The 14,120-nt window shown below is 42.2% G+C and overlaps 1 protein-coding gene across 2 annotated transcripts in view; it reads right to left on the reverse strand.

Annotated features, from left to right (window-relative positions):
• LOC118400256 (apoptosis-stimulating of p53 protein 2-like) overlaps positions 1-9,202 on the reverse strand; it is a 58,662-nt gene extending 49,460 nt beyond the window's left edge. For both annotated transcript variants that reach the window (XM_035796940.2, XM_035796931.2), the window contains exon 1: positions 8,659-9,202. In XM_035796940.2, the coding sequence (XP_035652833.1) occupies positions 8,659-8,685 (27 nt within the window). In that variant the 5' untranslated portion in view covers positions 8,686-9,202. The remainder of the gene's footprint in view (positions 1-8,658) is intronic.
• Between the last annotated feature and the right edge of the window lie 4,918 nt (positions 9,203-14,120).

A 14,120-nucleotide genomic window follows, 5' to 3' on the forward strand; every position in this document is an offset into this window, starting at 1 on the left:
GATGCTTTTTGAGGCAAACACGCACAGTTCTGGGTTGCTCATCTACAGCAGGAAGCAGTCTCCTGCCTAGCTGAGAAAGCAGTAGATGTTCTGATCCAGTTTGGCACCAGAAACCTATACGAGTCAAGGTTCTCAACTCTGGCATAGTTAAGAAACAGACTCCATGCTGAGCATGACCTCAGAATTGCACTGTCAAAACCTGAGCCCAGAATATTCCTGCTTGTTGAAAACTTCAACCAGCCACACACACACACACACACCTCTCATTAGGACTGTGAGTGTGTTTTCTGGTCTACATCTGATTGATGTGATCAATCAGTTAGGAATTGTAATTATTTATTGTATTTTAACAGCAACAGTTCCAACCTAGACAGATATGTAAGAGTGTTTTTAAGGGGGAAAAATAAACATGAATAGCTATTTCATTTAAAAAATAAAATAAAAATTCACCTTTATTTAACCAGGTAGGCTAGTTGAGAACAAGTTCTCATTTGCAACTGCGACCTGGCCAAGATAAAGCAAAGCAGTGTGAACAGACAACACGGAGTTACACATGGAATTAACAAGTCAATAACACAGTAGGAAAAAAAAGGGGAGTCTTTAAACATTGTGTGCAAAAGGCATGAGGTAGGCGAATAATTACAATTTTGCAGATTAACACTGGAGTGATAAATGATCAGATGGTCATGTACAGGATATTGGTGTGCAAAAGAGCAGAAAAGTAAGTCAATAAAAACAGTATGGGGATGAGGTAGATAAAAATGGGTGGGCTATTTGCCGATAGACTATGTACAGCTGCAGCGATTGGTGAGCTGCTCAGATAGCTGATGTTTGAAGTTGGTGAGAGAGATAAGTCTCCAACTTCAGCGATTTTTGCAATTCGTTCCAGTCACAGGCAGCAGAGAACTGGAACGAAAGGCGGCCAAATGAGGTGTTGGCTTTAGGGATGATCAGTGAGATACACCTGCTGGAGCGCGTGCTACGAATGGGTGTTGCCATCGTGACCAGTGAACTGAGATAAGGTGGAGCTTTACCTAGCATGGACTTGTAGATGACCTGGAGCCAGTGGGTCTGGCGAAGAATATGTAGCGAGGGCCAGCCGACTAGAGCATACAAGTCGCAGTGGTGGGTGGTATAAGGTGCTTTAGTGACAAAACAGATGGCACTGTGATAAACTGCATCCAGTTTGCTGAGTAGAGTGTTGGAAGCAATTTTGTAGATGACATCGCCAAAGTTGAGGATCGGTAGGATAGTCAGTTTTACTAGGGTAAGTTTGGCGGCGTGAGTGAAGGAGGCTTTGTTGCGGAATAGAAAGCAGACTCTTGATTTGATTTTCAATTGGAGATGTTTGATATGAGTCTGGAAGGAGAGTTTACAGTCTAGCCAGACACCTAGGTACTTATAGATGTCCACATATTCAAGGTTGGAACCATCCAGGGTGGTGATGCTGGGCAGGCGTGCGGGTGCAGGCAGCGAACGGTTGAAAAGCATGCATTTGGTTTTACTAGCGTTTAAGAGCAGTTGGAGGCCACGGAAGGAGTGTTGTATGGCATTGAAGCTCGTTTGGAGGTTAGATAGCACAGTGTCCAAGGACGGGCAGGAAGTATATAGAATGGTGTCGTCTGCGTAGAGGTGGATCAGGGAATCGCCCGCAGCAAGAGCAACATCATTGCTATATACAGAAAAAAAAGAGTCAGCCCGAGGATTGAACCCTGTGGCACCCCCATAGAGACTGCCAGAGGACCGGACAGCATGCCCTCCGATTTGACACACTGAACTCTGTCTGCAAAGTAATTGGTGAACCAGGCAAGGCAGTCATCCGAAAAACCGAGGCTACTGAGTCTGCCGATAAGAATATGGTGATTGACCGAGTCGAAAAGCCTTGGCAAGGTCGATGAAGACGGCTGCACAGTACTGTCTTTTATCGATGGCGGTTATGATATCGTTTAGTACCTTGAGCGTGGCTGAGGTGCACCCGTGACTGGCTCAGAAACCAGATTGCACAGCGGAGAAGGTATGGTGGGATTCGAGATGGTCAGTGACCTGTTTGTTGACTTGGCTTTCGAAGACCTTAGATAGGCAGGGCAGGATGGATATTAGTCTGTAACAGTTTGGGTCCAGGGTGTCTCCCCTTTGAAGAGGGGATGACTGCGGCAGCTTTCAATCCTTGGGGATCTCAGACGATATGAAAGAGGTTGAACAGGCTGGTAATAGGGGTTGCGACAATGGCGGCGGATAGTTTCAGAAATAGAGGGTCCAGATTGTCAAGCCCAGCTGATTTGTACAGGTTCAGGTTTTGCAGCTCTTTCAGAACATCTGCTATCTGGATTTGGGTAAAGGAGAACCTGGAGAGGCTTGGGCGAGTAGCTGCGGGGCGGAGCTGTTGGCCGAGGTTGGAGTAGCCAGGCGGAAGGCATGGCCAGCCGTTGAGAAATGCTTGTTGAAGTTTTCGATAATCTTGGATTTATCGGTGGTGACCGTGTTACCTAGCCTCAGTGCAGTGGGCAGCTGGGAGGAGGTGCTCTTGTTCTCCATGGACTTCACAGTGTCCCAGAACTTTTTGGAGTTGGAGCTACAGGATGCAAACTTCTGCCTGAAGAAGCTGGCCTTAGCTTTCCTGACTGTGTGTATTGGTTCCTGACTTCCCTGAACAGTTTCATATTGCGGGGACTATTCGATGCTATTGCAGTCCGCCACAGGATGTTTTTGTGCTGGTCGAGGGCAGTCAGGTCTGGAGTGAACCAAGGGCTGTATCTGTTCTTAAGCTGCATCCGTTCAAAAAATGCAGAACTATCTAAAATGGTGAGGAAGTTACTTTTAAAGAATGACCAGGCATCCTCAACTGACGGGATGAGGTCAATGTCCTTCCAGGATAAGCGGGCCAGGTCGATTAGAAAGGCCTGCTCACAGAAGTGTTTTAGGGAGCGTTTGACAGTGATGAGGGGTGGTCGTTTGACTGCGGCTCCGTAGCGGATACAGGTAATGAGGCAGTGATCGCTGAGATCCTGGTTAAAGACAGCGGAGGTGTATTTGGAGGGCCAGTTGGTCAGGATGACATCTATGAGGGTGCCCTTGTTTACAGATTTAGGGTTGTACCTGGTGGGTTCCTTGATGATTTGTGTGAGATTGAGGGCATCTAGCTTAGATTGTAGGACTGCCGGGGTGTTAAGCATATTTCAGTTTAGGTCACCTAACAGAACAAACTCTGAAGCTAGATGGGGGGCAATCAATTCACAAATGGTGTCCAGGGCACAGCTGGGTGCTGAGGGGGTTGGTAGCAGGCGGCAACAGTGAGAGACTTATTTCTGGAGAGAGTAATTTTCAAAATTAGTAGTTCAAACTGTTTGGGTATGGACCTGGAAAGTATGACATTACTTTGCAGGCTATCTCTGCAGTAGACTGCAACTCCTCCCCCTTTGGCAGTTCTATCTGGAACGGAAGATGTTATAGTTGGGTATGGAAATCTCAGATTTTTTTGGGGGGTGGCCTTGAGCCAGGATTCAGACACGGCAAGGACATCAGGGTAAGCAGAGTGTGCTAAAGCAGTGAAACAAACTTAGGGAGGAGGCTTCTGATGTTGTTCATATTACAGTGCCTTGCGAAAGTATTCGCCCCCCTTGAACTTTGCGACCTTTTGCCACATTTCAGGCTTCAAACATAAAGATATAAAACTGTATATTTTTGTGAAGAATCAACAAGTGGGACACAATCATGAAGTGGAACGACATTTATTGGATATTTCAAACTTTTTTAACAAATCAAAAACTGAAAAATTGGGCGTGCAAAATTATTCAGCCCCTTTACTTTCAGTGCAGCAAACTCTCTCCAGAAGTTCAGTGAGGATCTCTGAATGATCCAATGTTGACCTAAATGACTAATGATGATAAATACAATCCACCTGTGTGTAATCAAGTCTCCGTATAAATGCACCTGCACTGTGATAGTCTCAGAGGTCTGTTAAAAGTGCAGAGAGCATCATGAAGAACAAGGAACACACCAGGCAGGTCCGAGATACTGTTGTGAAGAAGTTTAAAGCCGGATTTGGATACAAAAAGATTTCCCAAGCTTTAAACATCCCAAAGAGCACTGTGCAAGCGATAATATTGAAATGGAAGGAGTATCAGACCACTGAAAATCTACCAAGAACTGGCCATCCTTCTAAACTTTCAGCTCATACAAGGAGAAGACTGATCAGAGATGCAGCCAAGAGGCCCATGATCACTCTGGATGAACTGCAGAGATCTACAGCTGAGGTGGGAGACTCTGTCCATAGGACAACAATCAGTCGTATATAGCACAAATCTGGCCTTTATGGAAGAGTGGCAAGAAGAAAGCCATTTCTTAAAGATATCCATAAAAAGTGTTGTTTAAAGTTTGCCACAAGCCACCTGGGAGACACACCAAACATGTGGAAGAAGGTGCTCTTGTCAGATGAAACCAAAATTGAACTTTTTGGCAACAATGCAAAACGTCATGTTTGGCGTAAAAGCAACACCCTGAACACACCATCCCCACTGTCAAACATGGTGGTGGCAGCATCATGGTTTGGGCCTGCTTTTCTTCAGCAGGGACAGGGAAGATGGTTCAAATTGATGGGAAGATGGATGGAGCCAAATACAGGACCATTCTGGAAGAAAACCTGATGGAGTCTGCAAAAGACCTGAGACTGGGACGGAGATTTGTCTTCCAACAAGACAATGATCCAAAACATAAAGCAAAATCTACAATGGAATGGTTCAAAAATAAACATATCCAGGTGTTAGAATGGCCAAGTCAAAGTCCAGACCTGAATCCAATTGAGAATCTGTGGAAAGAACTGAAAACTACTGTTCACAAATGCTCTCCATCCAACCTCACTGAGCTCGAGCTGTTTTGCAAGGAGGAATGGGGAAAAAATTCAGTCTCTCGATGTGCAAAACTGATAGAGACATACCCCAAGCGACTTACATCTGTAATCGCAGCAAAAGGTGGGGCTACAAAGTATTAACTTAAGGGGGCTGAATAATTTTGCACTCCCAATTTTTCAGTTTTTGATTTGTTAAAAAAGTTTGAAATATCCAATAAATGTCGTTCCACTTCATGATTGTGTCCCACTTGTTGTTGATTCTTCACAAAAAAAAAAGTTTTATATCTTTATGTTTGAAGCCTGAAATGTGGCAAAACGTTGCAAAGTTCAAGGGGGCCGAATACTTTCGCAAGGCACTGTAGTCTATGTTGAATTGTTAATGGGCATAAGGGCAATGAAATGTACATATAGTTGCATGTTTTTGAAAACTTGGGTCCTAGGAAAACACAGAATTTCTAATTTGGGTCTCAGGCTTAAAATTAATGAATATATTTATAAAACTGTGGTTGGAGCACAGTATACTGATTGGTTGAAAGCAGTGGTATATCAGACCGTATACCATGGATATGACGAAACATTTATTTTTACTCTTCTAATTACATTGGTAACCAGTTAATAATAGCAATAAGGCTCCTCGGGCTTGTGGTATATTGGCCACAACACACCCCCTCGGGCCTTATTGCTTAAATATTGTACACTGTTTGGACTAAGACAATACAAATACATACAGCAAAGTAGAGCAGAGCTGCCCACATCATTACCTAATTTTCCTACCCTTATATCACCACAAGCCTAGTTTGATGTGGTTGTTGTTTTGGTTGATTAAGACAATATGTTTAAGTCAACATTGAACACTTCATTGCTGTTTAGGAACAAATGTGCATAGGTTTAAGAACTCATTGTAACAGTATACATTTTTAAATAATTCAACATGAGATTTGGCCAAAAAAGAAAGTTAGGCTAACCAGAGCTCTGTACCCTCAAACTGTAACATGGCATTAACCTCCCTAAAAGAAACCTGCAGAAAAAGAAGCTTTGATTACAAAACTGTGTACACAGCTCAAGACCAAATGTGTTAATCACTGCTAGCTGTAAGAGAAGGTAAATCAGAGTAAAACTATTGTGTGCAACTAGCCTACACCCACAATGGGCCAACAAATGGAGAGCATCTCTTTTCATAGCCCGACAAGACACACATAATCACCTATTCCATACTATCATAAAGAGTCGCTGCCCATTGTCTTAAGAAAACAGTGACCCCCTTTATCACCCTCCCCCACTCAAGCCAGCCACAATGCTGCTACATTCTAACTCCCAGAGAACTATACAAGCACAGACCATACCTCACGTTCTGTGGCTATATTGTGATAGGGATTATGCTGATCGTACTAATAGCACAGAGTAGATGCTAACACACCAAAAAGACGTGCACATACAGACACACCCCAGTGGGCCCACCTCAGCGGGCCCAAGGTCACCTGTGCCTATAAAGAGCTACATGGTATGGTAAGAATAAGGAGATATATATATATATTGATCTCCATGTGAATGGAGGTTGGTGATAAATGGCTGGGTGTGAATAGTGGCGCTAGGTCATATCTTCTGTAGCTCAGTTGGTAGAGCATGGCGCTTGTAACGCCAGGGTAGTGGGTTCGATTCCCGGGACCACCCATACGTAGAATGTATGCACACATGACTGTAAATCGCTTTGGATAAAAGCGTCTGCTAAATGGCATATATTATTATTATTATATCTAGCAGATGGGAGTCATCCTGAGAGTACTCGGTCACTGCTGCCTGACAACATGAATCATTCACTCACTCATCCAGTTACTGGAAAGAGAGGAATGAGGGGAGAGATGCACACACTGCAGGATACCTGTCTGTATAGTAAGTAATACTCTATTTTAATAAAAGTGATGAAAGATGGAGCTCAGCACTGCAGCAAAAGGAATGGATCTCTCATGTTGGCAGGGGTCCACATTACCAACTGGTATGTGTGGGAATGATCACTTCATCCCACTCCTGTCAGCAGCTTTTTATTCCGTACCCGCTCGCTTTTTGTCCAACTCCCACCCGCACCCGAACCCAACCACAGTCCTGCAATGTTATTTTAGGTGTATGTGACACAGCTCACTTGCCAACCATGGTCCCAGCAATTTTGCACCCTAAAGGCAAAATGTGCTAACAGTAGGTTAGGTTAAATTAGGTTAAATTACTAGAGATTCTCACGTGGCCCAATATATTAGGCTATCGGTATTACTGGGCTATATCAGCCAATAGGCTAGATGCAGTTTGAAGAGAGCAGAGTTTGAGAGAGAACGGACACTTGCACTTTCTCTTGAGATAGGCTATATGCAAAACTTGTCTTTTAGTAGTGGGACGATTTTCAGATGGGGATCAATATTTATTTCTCGGCAATGTAGTTCACTATTGCCTAATCATTTGTTTAGTTAATTTCCTTTGAAAAGATAACTGCCACCTGATTCTACACCCATGCATACACAAAGGCAGCCTACTCTTTCATATAGCCAGAGGAGAGGCAAAGCAAGAGGGTTCATTCACTCTGTCCACTTTAAGCAGATAATTATTAAGCAAGCAGTTTTTGTATGGGGGGGGGGGGCTGTTGGAATTTGAAGTTGTCTTTGCATATTCAGAAAGCTAGCATAACATCTCACTCTCCAAGGAACACAGACAGATGACATCAACACCCCTCACCGAATATAAAAAAGTATTCAAATGACAGGATGTATCTAACAATTCCAAGCTAAGAGTAGGTGTGCCCTTGACAGCCCGCTGTTCCGCTCTGTGGTCAACAAATTCCATTCTTAGGGCGGAGACACAAGCATCTCGTCAGTATCTCAGATATAGCCGCACTTTAGGAGCTCGGATGCAATAATTGAATAACCAATGTTTCGACAGACAAGCTGTCTTCGTCAGGCTATAATGGCTACTTGAACTTGACGCAGCCAATTCCGAGTCTGTGAATAAAGTAACAGAGCTGCTTTAAAACAATAGGTAGAAAACAATTGTTTCATCCCAAAGTTCTGTCTGACCGCCCGCAGCATGTAAAAAAAGACCCCGCGGAAATTATCTGTTGGGACCTGCACTTAAATGTCGGGAATGCAGCCCTCTACTCCAGAGTTGGTTGGTGACTTGTTCAAGGAAAAACAATAACTGCCACGTTCAAAACTATGTATCTGTGTCAAAACTATCCGATTAATGAGCTTTTGAACAAAGATCGATGAGAAATGATCAATCTCCTATGGACATAAATGTAGACACTCGGGTGATTGATTACGCATTAGGCTTCTCTGCATGTCCTTAGTGCTGTGGATGGGTTTTTTTCCAATGTAAACAATAATAATAGATTCCTAGTGAATTAATAATTAAAAGGCTTCCCACCATAAACGTTTTAGCCTAGCAGGCTCTACAAAAACATCAAGACTTGCCGTTTTTAAAAGAACGAACACTATCTGAAAATCTGTTAAATGTCTATAATTTGTCATGAATTAGGCAGCCTACCATTAAATTGAATCAACCCTACAGAAAGAAAGTCACACACAATACATACATAGAAAACGGTTTAAATTGTAATGTATAATGTGTAATGCAACTTGACTTTTTCTTTATATCTGAAAACACATTGGTGGAGATCACAACAATGTAACCAACAGTATGGCTAGGCCCCATGTGTCAATTTAATGCCCGACGAGAACGCTACAATGTGGAGTTAGATATCTCTAACATAGAAGCAAATAGGCGAGTATAGTGACAACTTTTTTCAAGCAATTAAAGGCAGAAGTACTCACCGGCATCATTTTAGCCTCGTACCGCATTTAACCAGTTAAATAATTCCTTGGATCGTAGTATCTAGGAGAGCTGGGGGCGTTGTAGCTCAATGTATTTTTAATCCGGATCCTGTCCCGTAGCCTGTCCGATATAATCGTGTAGATGAGTCCTCTTCTTGTTGTTCAATTGTAAAAAAGGCCAAAGATAATACAATGTATTTCGTTGTCTAATAGCCCTAATCAGTCTCCTCTCTTTCTATTCCGTGGACCTGTTGTAACAAAATGCAAGGCCTTCTGGAAAATAAAGTTTTTAGTGGCGATTGTATTGCTTAGAAGTTTGTAGTCGTGGACGGAAACGCATTGCGTTCGAATCTCAAATTATTGCCTGACCATTACCCAAACCGATCAAATAACACGGATATGTGCGATTATTTTGTGTATATATTTTGCAATAGTTTTCCGAGGCCGTAGGTGCCTATCCAGCCCTGAAACACCGCTGACAGCGTACGAGTTCGGCGGAGTGCTAGCAGCCTATCCCAGAGTGACGTAGCAGGAGGAAACTCATCCAACTCATCCCATTGGAATTTAAGCCCCGCCTCGTTTCGGACAATGATGGAGTTCGATTAAGCTGAACCGGGTGCGAGCAGTGAGGAAGCACACTGCACCAAATTCCCTAGTTTCAGACGAATTATCCTTAACCCTCGGAAGACTCTAGCACCTTCCATGCCAGTCGGAATAACGGAAGTGTTATCTCTGAACACTCAAGTTGGTTTCTCCATCGACTGTAGGATAAGGGGAACATGGTGCTTAAAAGCAAATCAAAGCAAATCAAATTTGATTGGTCACATACACGTGTTTAGCAGATGTTAGTGCGGGTGTAGCGAAATGCTTGCGCTTCAAGCTCCAACAGTGCAGTAATATCTAACAAGTAATAGTTAACAAATTACACTACATATACCCAATACACATACATCTAAGTAGGAATGAATTAAGACTATATACATATATGGATGAGTGATGTCAGAGCGGAACGGACTAAGATACTGTAGAATAGTATAGAATACAGTATATACAAATTATGAGAAATATGTAAACATTACTAAGTGACTAAGATACCATAGAAGTATAGAATACAGTATACATATGAGATGTGTAATGCCAGATATGTAAACACTATTAAGTGTTCCATTCCTTAAAGTGGCCAGTGCTTTCTAGTCTATTCCTATATGCAGCAGCCTCTAATATGCTAGTGATGGCTGAACCTCTTAAGGATTGGACCCCTTTTTTCAAATTTCACCTAAAATGACATACCCAAATCTAACTGCCTGTAGCTCAGGCCCTGAAGCAAGGATATGCATTTTCTTGGTAACATTTGAAGGGAAACAATTTCAAGTTTGTGGAAATGTGAAAGGAATGTAGGAGAATATAACACATTAGATCTGGTAAAAGATAATACAAATAAAAAACAACTGTTTTTTTATTGTTTTTGTAGCATCATCTTTGAAATGCAAGAGAAAGGCCATAATGTTTTTCTTCCATTTTTTTTATCATAACTTTTCATGTTCAAAACTGTGCACTCTCCTCAAACAATAGAGTGGTATTCTTTCACTGTAATAGCTATAGTAAATTGGACAGTGCAGTTAGATTAACAAGAATTGAAGCCAATATCAGATATGTCTATGTCTTGGGAAATGTTCTTGTTACTTAAAACTTCATGCTAATCACATTAGCCTACGTAAGCTCAACCGTCCTGCAGGGGACCCACCGATCCTGAAGAAGTTTTAGCAGTCTGATGGCCTTGAGATCGAAGCTGTTTTTCAGTCTCTCGGTACCAGCATTGATGCACCTGTACTGACCTCGCCTTCTGGATGATAGCGGGGAAAATAGGCCATAGCTCGGGTGGTTGATGTCCTTGGTTATCTTTTTGGCCTTCCTGTTAATACTCTCTGGAGACTAAAGATCCTAGCTGACAATGTGTCCAGCTTGAGACATGTCATTATTTTCTTCTCCACACTCACACCTCACCATAATCATAATATATAATAATATTTGTAAATTAAAGTATATTGAAATACAAATCTATAAAATGAAGTGTACAAGATAACATAAGGATGGAAGTCCAGGACATATGAATAAAACAAATATTTCCCTCATTATGTCGAGATCATGACTTATTTAACTCATGATCACCACATAACAAAAGTGGTTTTGTCGAGATCACGCATCATCCATTATTTGTTCAGATGCAAGATAATCACTTCATCAATGAGCCCTGTGGCTGCATTGATCGTGATGCTGGGCGTATAAGTCCTGAACGATGCCTGACAGGCAACTGGGTCTCTCAGGTTGTATGCCGCCCTCAAGACCACAGCCAAACATGCATGGAACAATGCAGCTAGTTCGCTAGCAAGCTACAGTAGCTTGTTGTCTATGCTGGTTGTTAGCTTGCATAACTGATATGTGTGTAATTATAAGGGGCACATTATGTTTTGTGGATAATATTTACATTTACAGTGTAAATTATATTCAGAAGGTTTTACCTGATTAAGTACAATACCATTGGATATTTATTTTTATATTCCTAAAACTTAAGTTTAAAATGATGCAGTTGTTGATTCCTGTTGATAACACATTTTGATAAATAGCCCAATGTCAAAACACAGTTTTAAAGTGTTCAAATCAATGGTGAGCTGCCGACTGGTAAGTGAACATCGGAGAGTGACATATAAAGGGGAGGAAATGATGAAGGTAATGGAGTCAAGGCCTGAATCATAATGATTAACAGGTGCGCGTAATGATAAGTTCCAGGTGTCCGTAATGGTGAATCCCAGGACCCGTGGTTAGTATTCTGGTGACGTCGTACACCGACCGGAAGTTCTCAATTGTTTGTGAGTGGTTTACGGGGCAAAGCCACATTTCTTCAGCCTCCTGAGGTTGAAGAGGCGCTGTTGCTGTTGTGCCTTCTTCACCACACTGTCTGTGTGGGTGGACCATTTCAGATCGTCAGTGATGTGTATGCTGAGGAACTTGAAGCTTTCCACCTTCTCCAATGCGGTCCCGTCGAATAGGGGCGTGCTCCCTCTGGTGTTTCCTGAAGTCCACGATCAGCTCCTTTGTTTTGTTGTTGTTGAGTGGCTGTCTCGTCATTGCTGGTAGTCAGGCCTACTACTGTTGTGTCGTCTGCAAACTTGATGGTTGAGTTGGAGGTGTGTGTGGCCACACAGTCATGGGTGAACCGGGAGTACAGGAGGAGGCAGAGCATGCACCCTTGTGGGGCCCCTGTGTTGAAGATCAGCAAATGGGAGGTGTTTTTTCCTACCTTCACCACCTGGGGGCAGACTGTCAGGAAGTCTAGAACCCAGTTGCAGAGGGCAGGGTTCAGACCTAGGGCCAGAGCTAAATGATGTGCTTGGAGAGTACTATGGTGTTGAATGCTGAGCTATAGTCAATGAACAGCATTCTTACATAGGTATTCCTCTTGTCCAGATGGGATGGGACAGTGTGCAGTACGTTGGCGATTGCATCGTCTGTGGATCTATTGGGGTGGTAAGCAAATTGAAGTGGGTCTAGGATGTCAGGTAAGGTAGAGGTCATATATCCTTAACTATCCTCTCAAAGCACTTCATGATGACAGAAGTGAGTGTTATGGGGTGATAGTCATTTCGTTCAGTTACCTTTGTTTTCTTGGCTCCAGGAACAATGGTGAGCTTCTTGAAGCAAGTGGGGACAGCATAGTGGGATAGGGAGATATTGAATATGTCTGTAAACACACCTAAGGACAATTGCCTTACGCCCTTCCACAAAAATTGTAAAATGGTAACACCACATAACACAACCATGTCTTTCCAGGAGACGTGCAGTACCAGAAAATCTTCTGCAAGAGGTCCAAACAGTTGGTGGTTAAGGTCTATTAGCCTTACACAACTTTAGACAGAATCTTATCCAGCTGGCCATAAACCTCAGACAAGACCATTCGCCACAAGCACAAAGAGTGTCAGCTTCCACAGCCCACCATGCCAAACACCATTGTCAGTGTAGCGAAGCCGGATAAAGGACTATGGTTGTGTTTACACAAACAGCCCAATTCTGATATTTTTTCCACTAATTGGCCTTTTGACAAATCAGATCAGTTCTGAAAAATATCTGATGTGATTGGTCAAAATACCATTTAGTGGAAAAATGTAAAAATTGGGCTACCTGTGTAAATGCAGCCAGTATGGTTCACGTAGAACCAACATAAAATTTGTATGGATCTTTTCTATCAACCTTCGAAAGTTGTCTGCCTTTATAGATTCACAGAATATATTTATATAAGCTGTACACGGCTCTGTAGCATTGAATAAATGATAGACATTCAAATACATACATGTATGTCCAAATAATGTCTGTGAAAATCTAAAATACAGGAGAGTGTACACTATTTAATACTAACTCAAAAAGAGAATTGGGTATTCAACAAGAATGTTATATGGGAAAAGTAACTCACAAAAAACTACAGTATGAACATTGTAGTACAGTTCAGTGAGTTTGAGTGTGTCTCAGGTGTAGTAAAGTGCAGAGAACTGTAGCTACAGATTGTTGTACCAGATAATGTGATTTAACCAAAGATTTTTATTGATCGAGGCGGGTGTCAGTCATCATGACATGCAACACTTTGGGGTGGACACCCACCTGTCTTGATCAATGAGAGAAGACTTGAAATAGACAAGATGGTGGCGTACACATTGTTGGATTACTTAATGGAGTAAAAAAGGTATTTATTTTATTAACAGAGCTTTTTTTTAAATTCAAACTGAGCCCCTGCAACTGGACATGGACCTTTTATGAGCCTCCTGTTTCCACAAATTGAGGACAAAGTAAAGTTCAGGTGGGCGGAGTGTTGTCATGGTCAAACTGCCACTCAGCTCATCTTGAGTCATCTTCTGCTTGAAATCCAGCATGATCTTCAAAAGAGATACAGTTCAAGGGATACCGTTCTGCTTCGATGACACACGCAGGCAAAGGAATTCTGTTTTCGTCTATATTATATTAAAAATATAGAATCCACTGCAGGAAGAAGCCCAGGCACCACACAGTATTGTCTGAAAGGCAAAATATATATATATATATTTTATACAGTGTGAATGACAGTTGAACTGTGTCAGCATAACATCAACATTAGGGTAGAATAGTTGACCATGCATACATGTGCACAGGCACAGAGATTAAATTTAGAATGATAACTAGGCTAATAGAAAGATATATGGCATGCTTATGAAAATATTTTTTTACTCTGGTTGAAACATGTATTGAATGTCACCATGTAGCTAGTAGTACATAAAAAATTACTCCAATGTCAGATTTGTGGTGATGAGAGGAATCATTTGAAGCCATTGCGGTCTGTCCGCATCCCTTTCAAAAAGGCCCACATTATGGGAGGGACCAGGCCAGAGCATGAAGCACCACCGCACTCCAGTTGTAGTCTTTCAGAGAGTGGAAAAACT

This window comes from Oncorhynchus keta, chromosome 2 (assembly GCF_023373465.1).
Source record: "Oncorhynchus keta strain PuntledgeMale-10-30-2019 chromosome 2, Oket_V2, whole genome shotgun sequence".
Taxonomy (NCBI): Eukaryota; Metazoa; Chordata; class Actinopteri; order Salmoniformes; family Salmonidae; genus Oncorhynchus; species Oncorhynchus keta.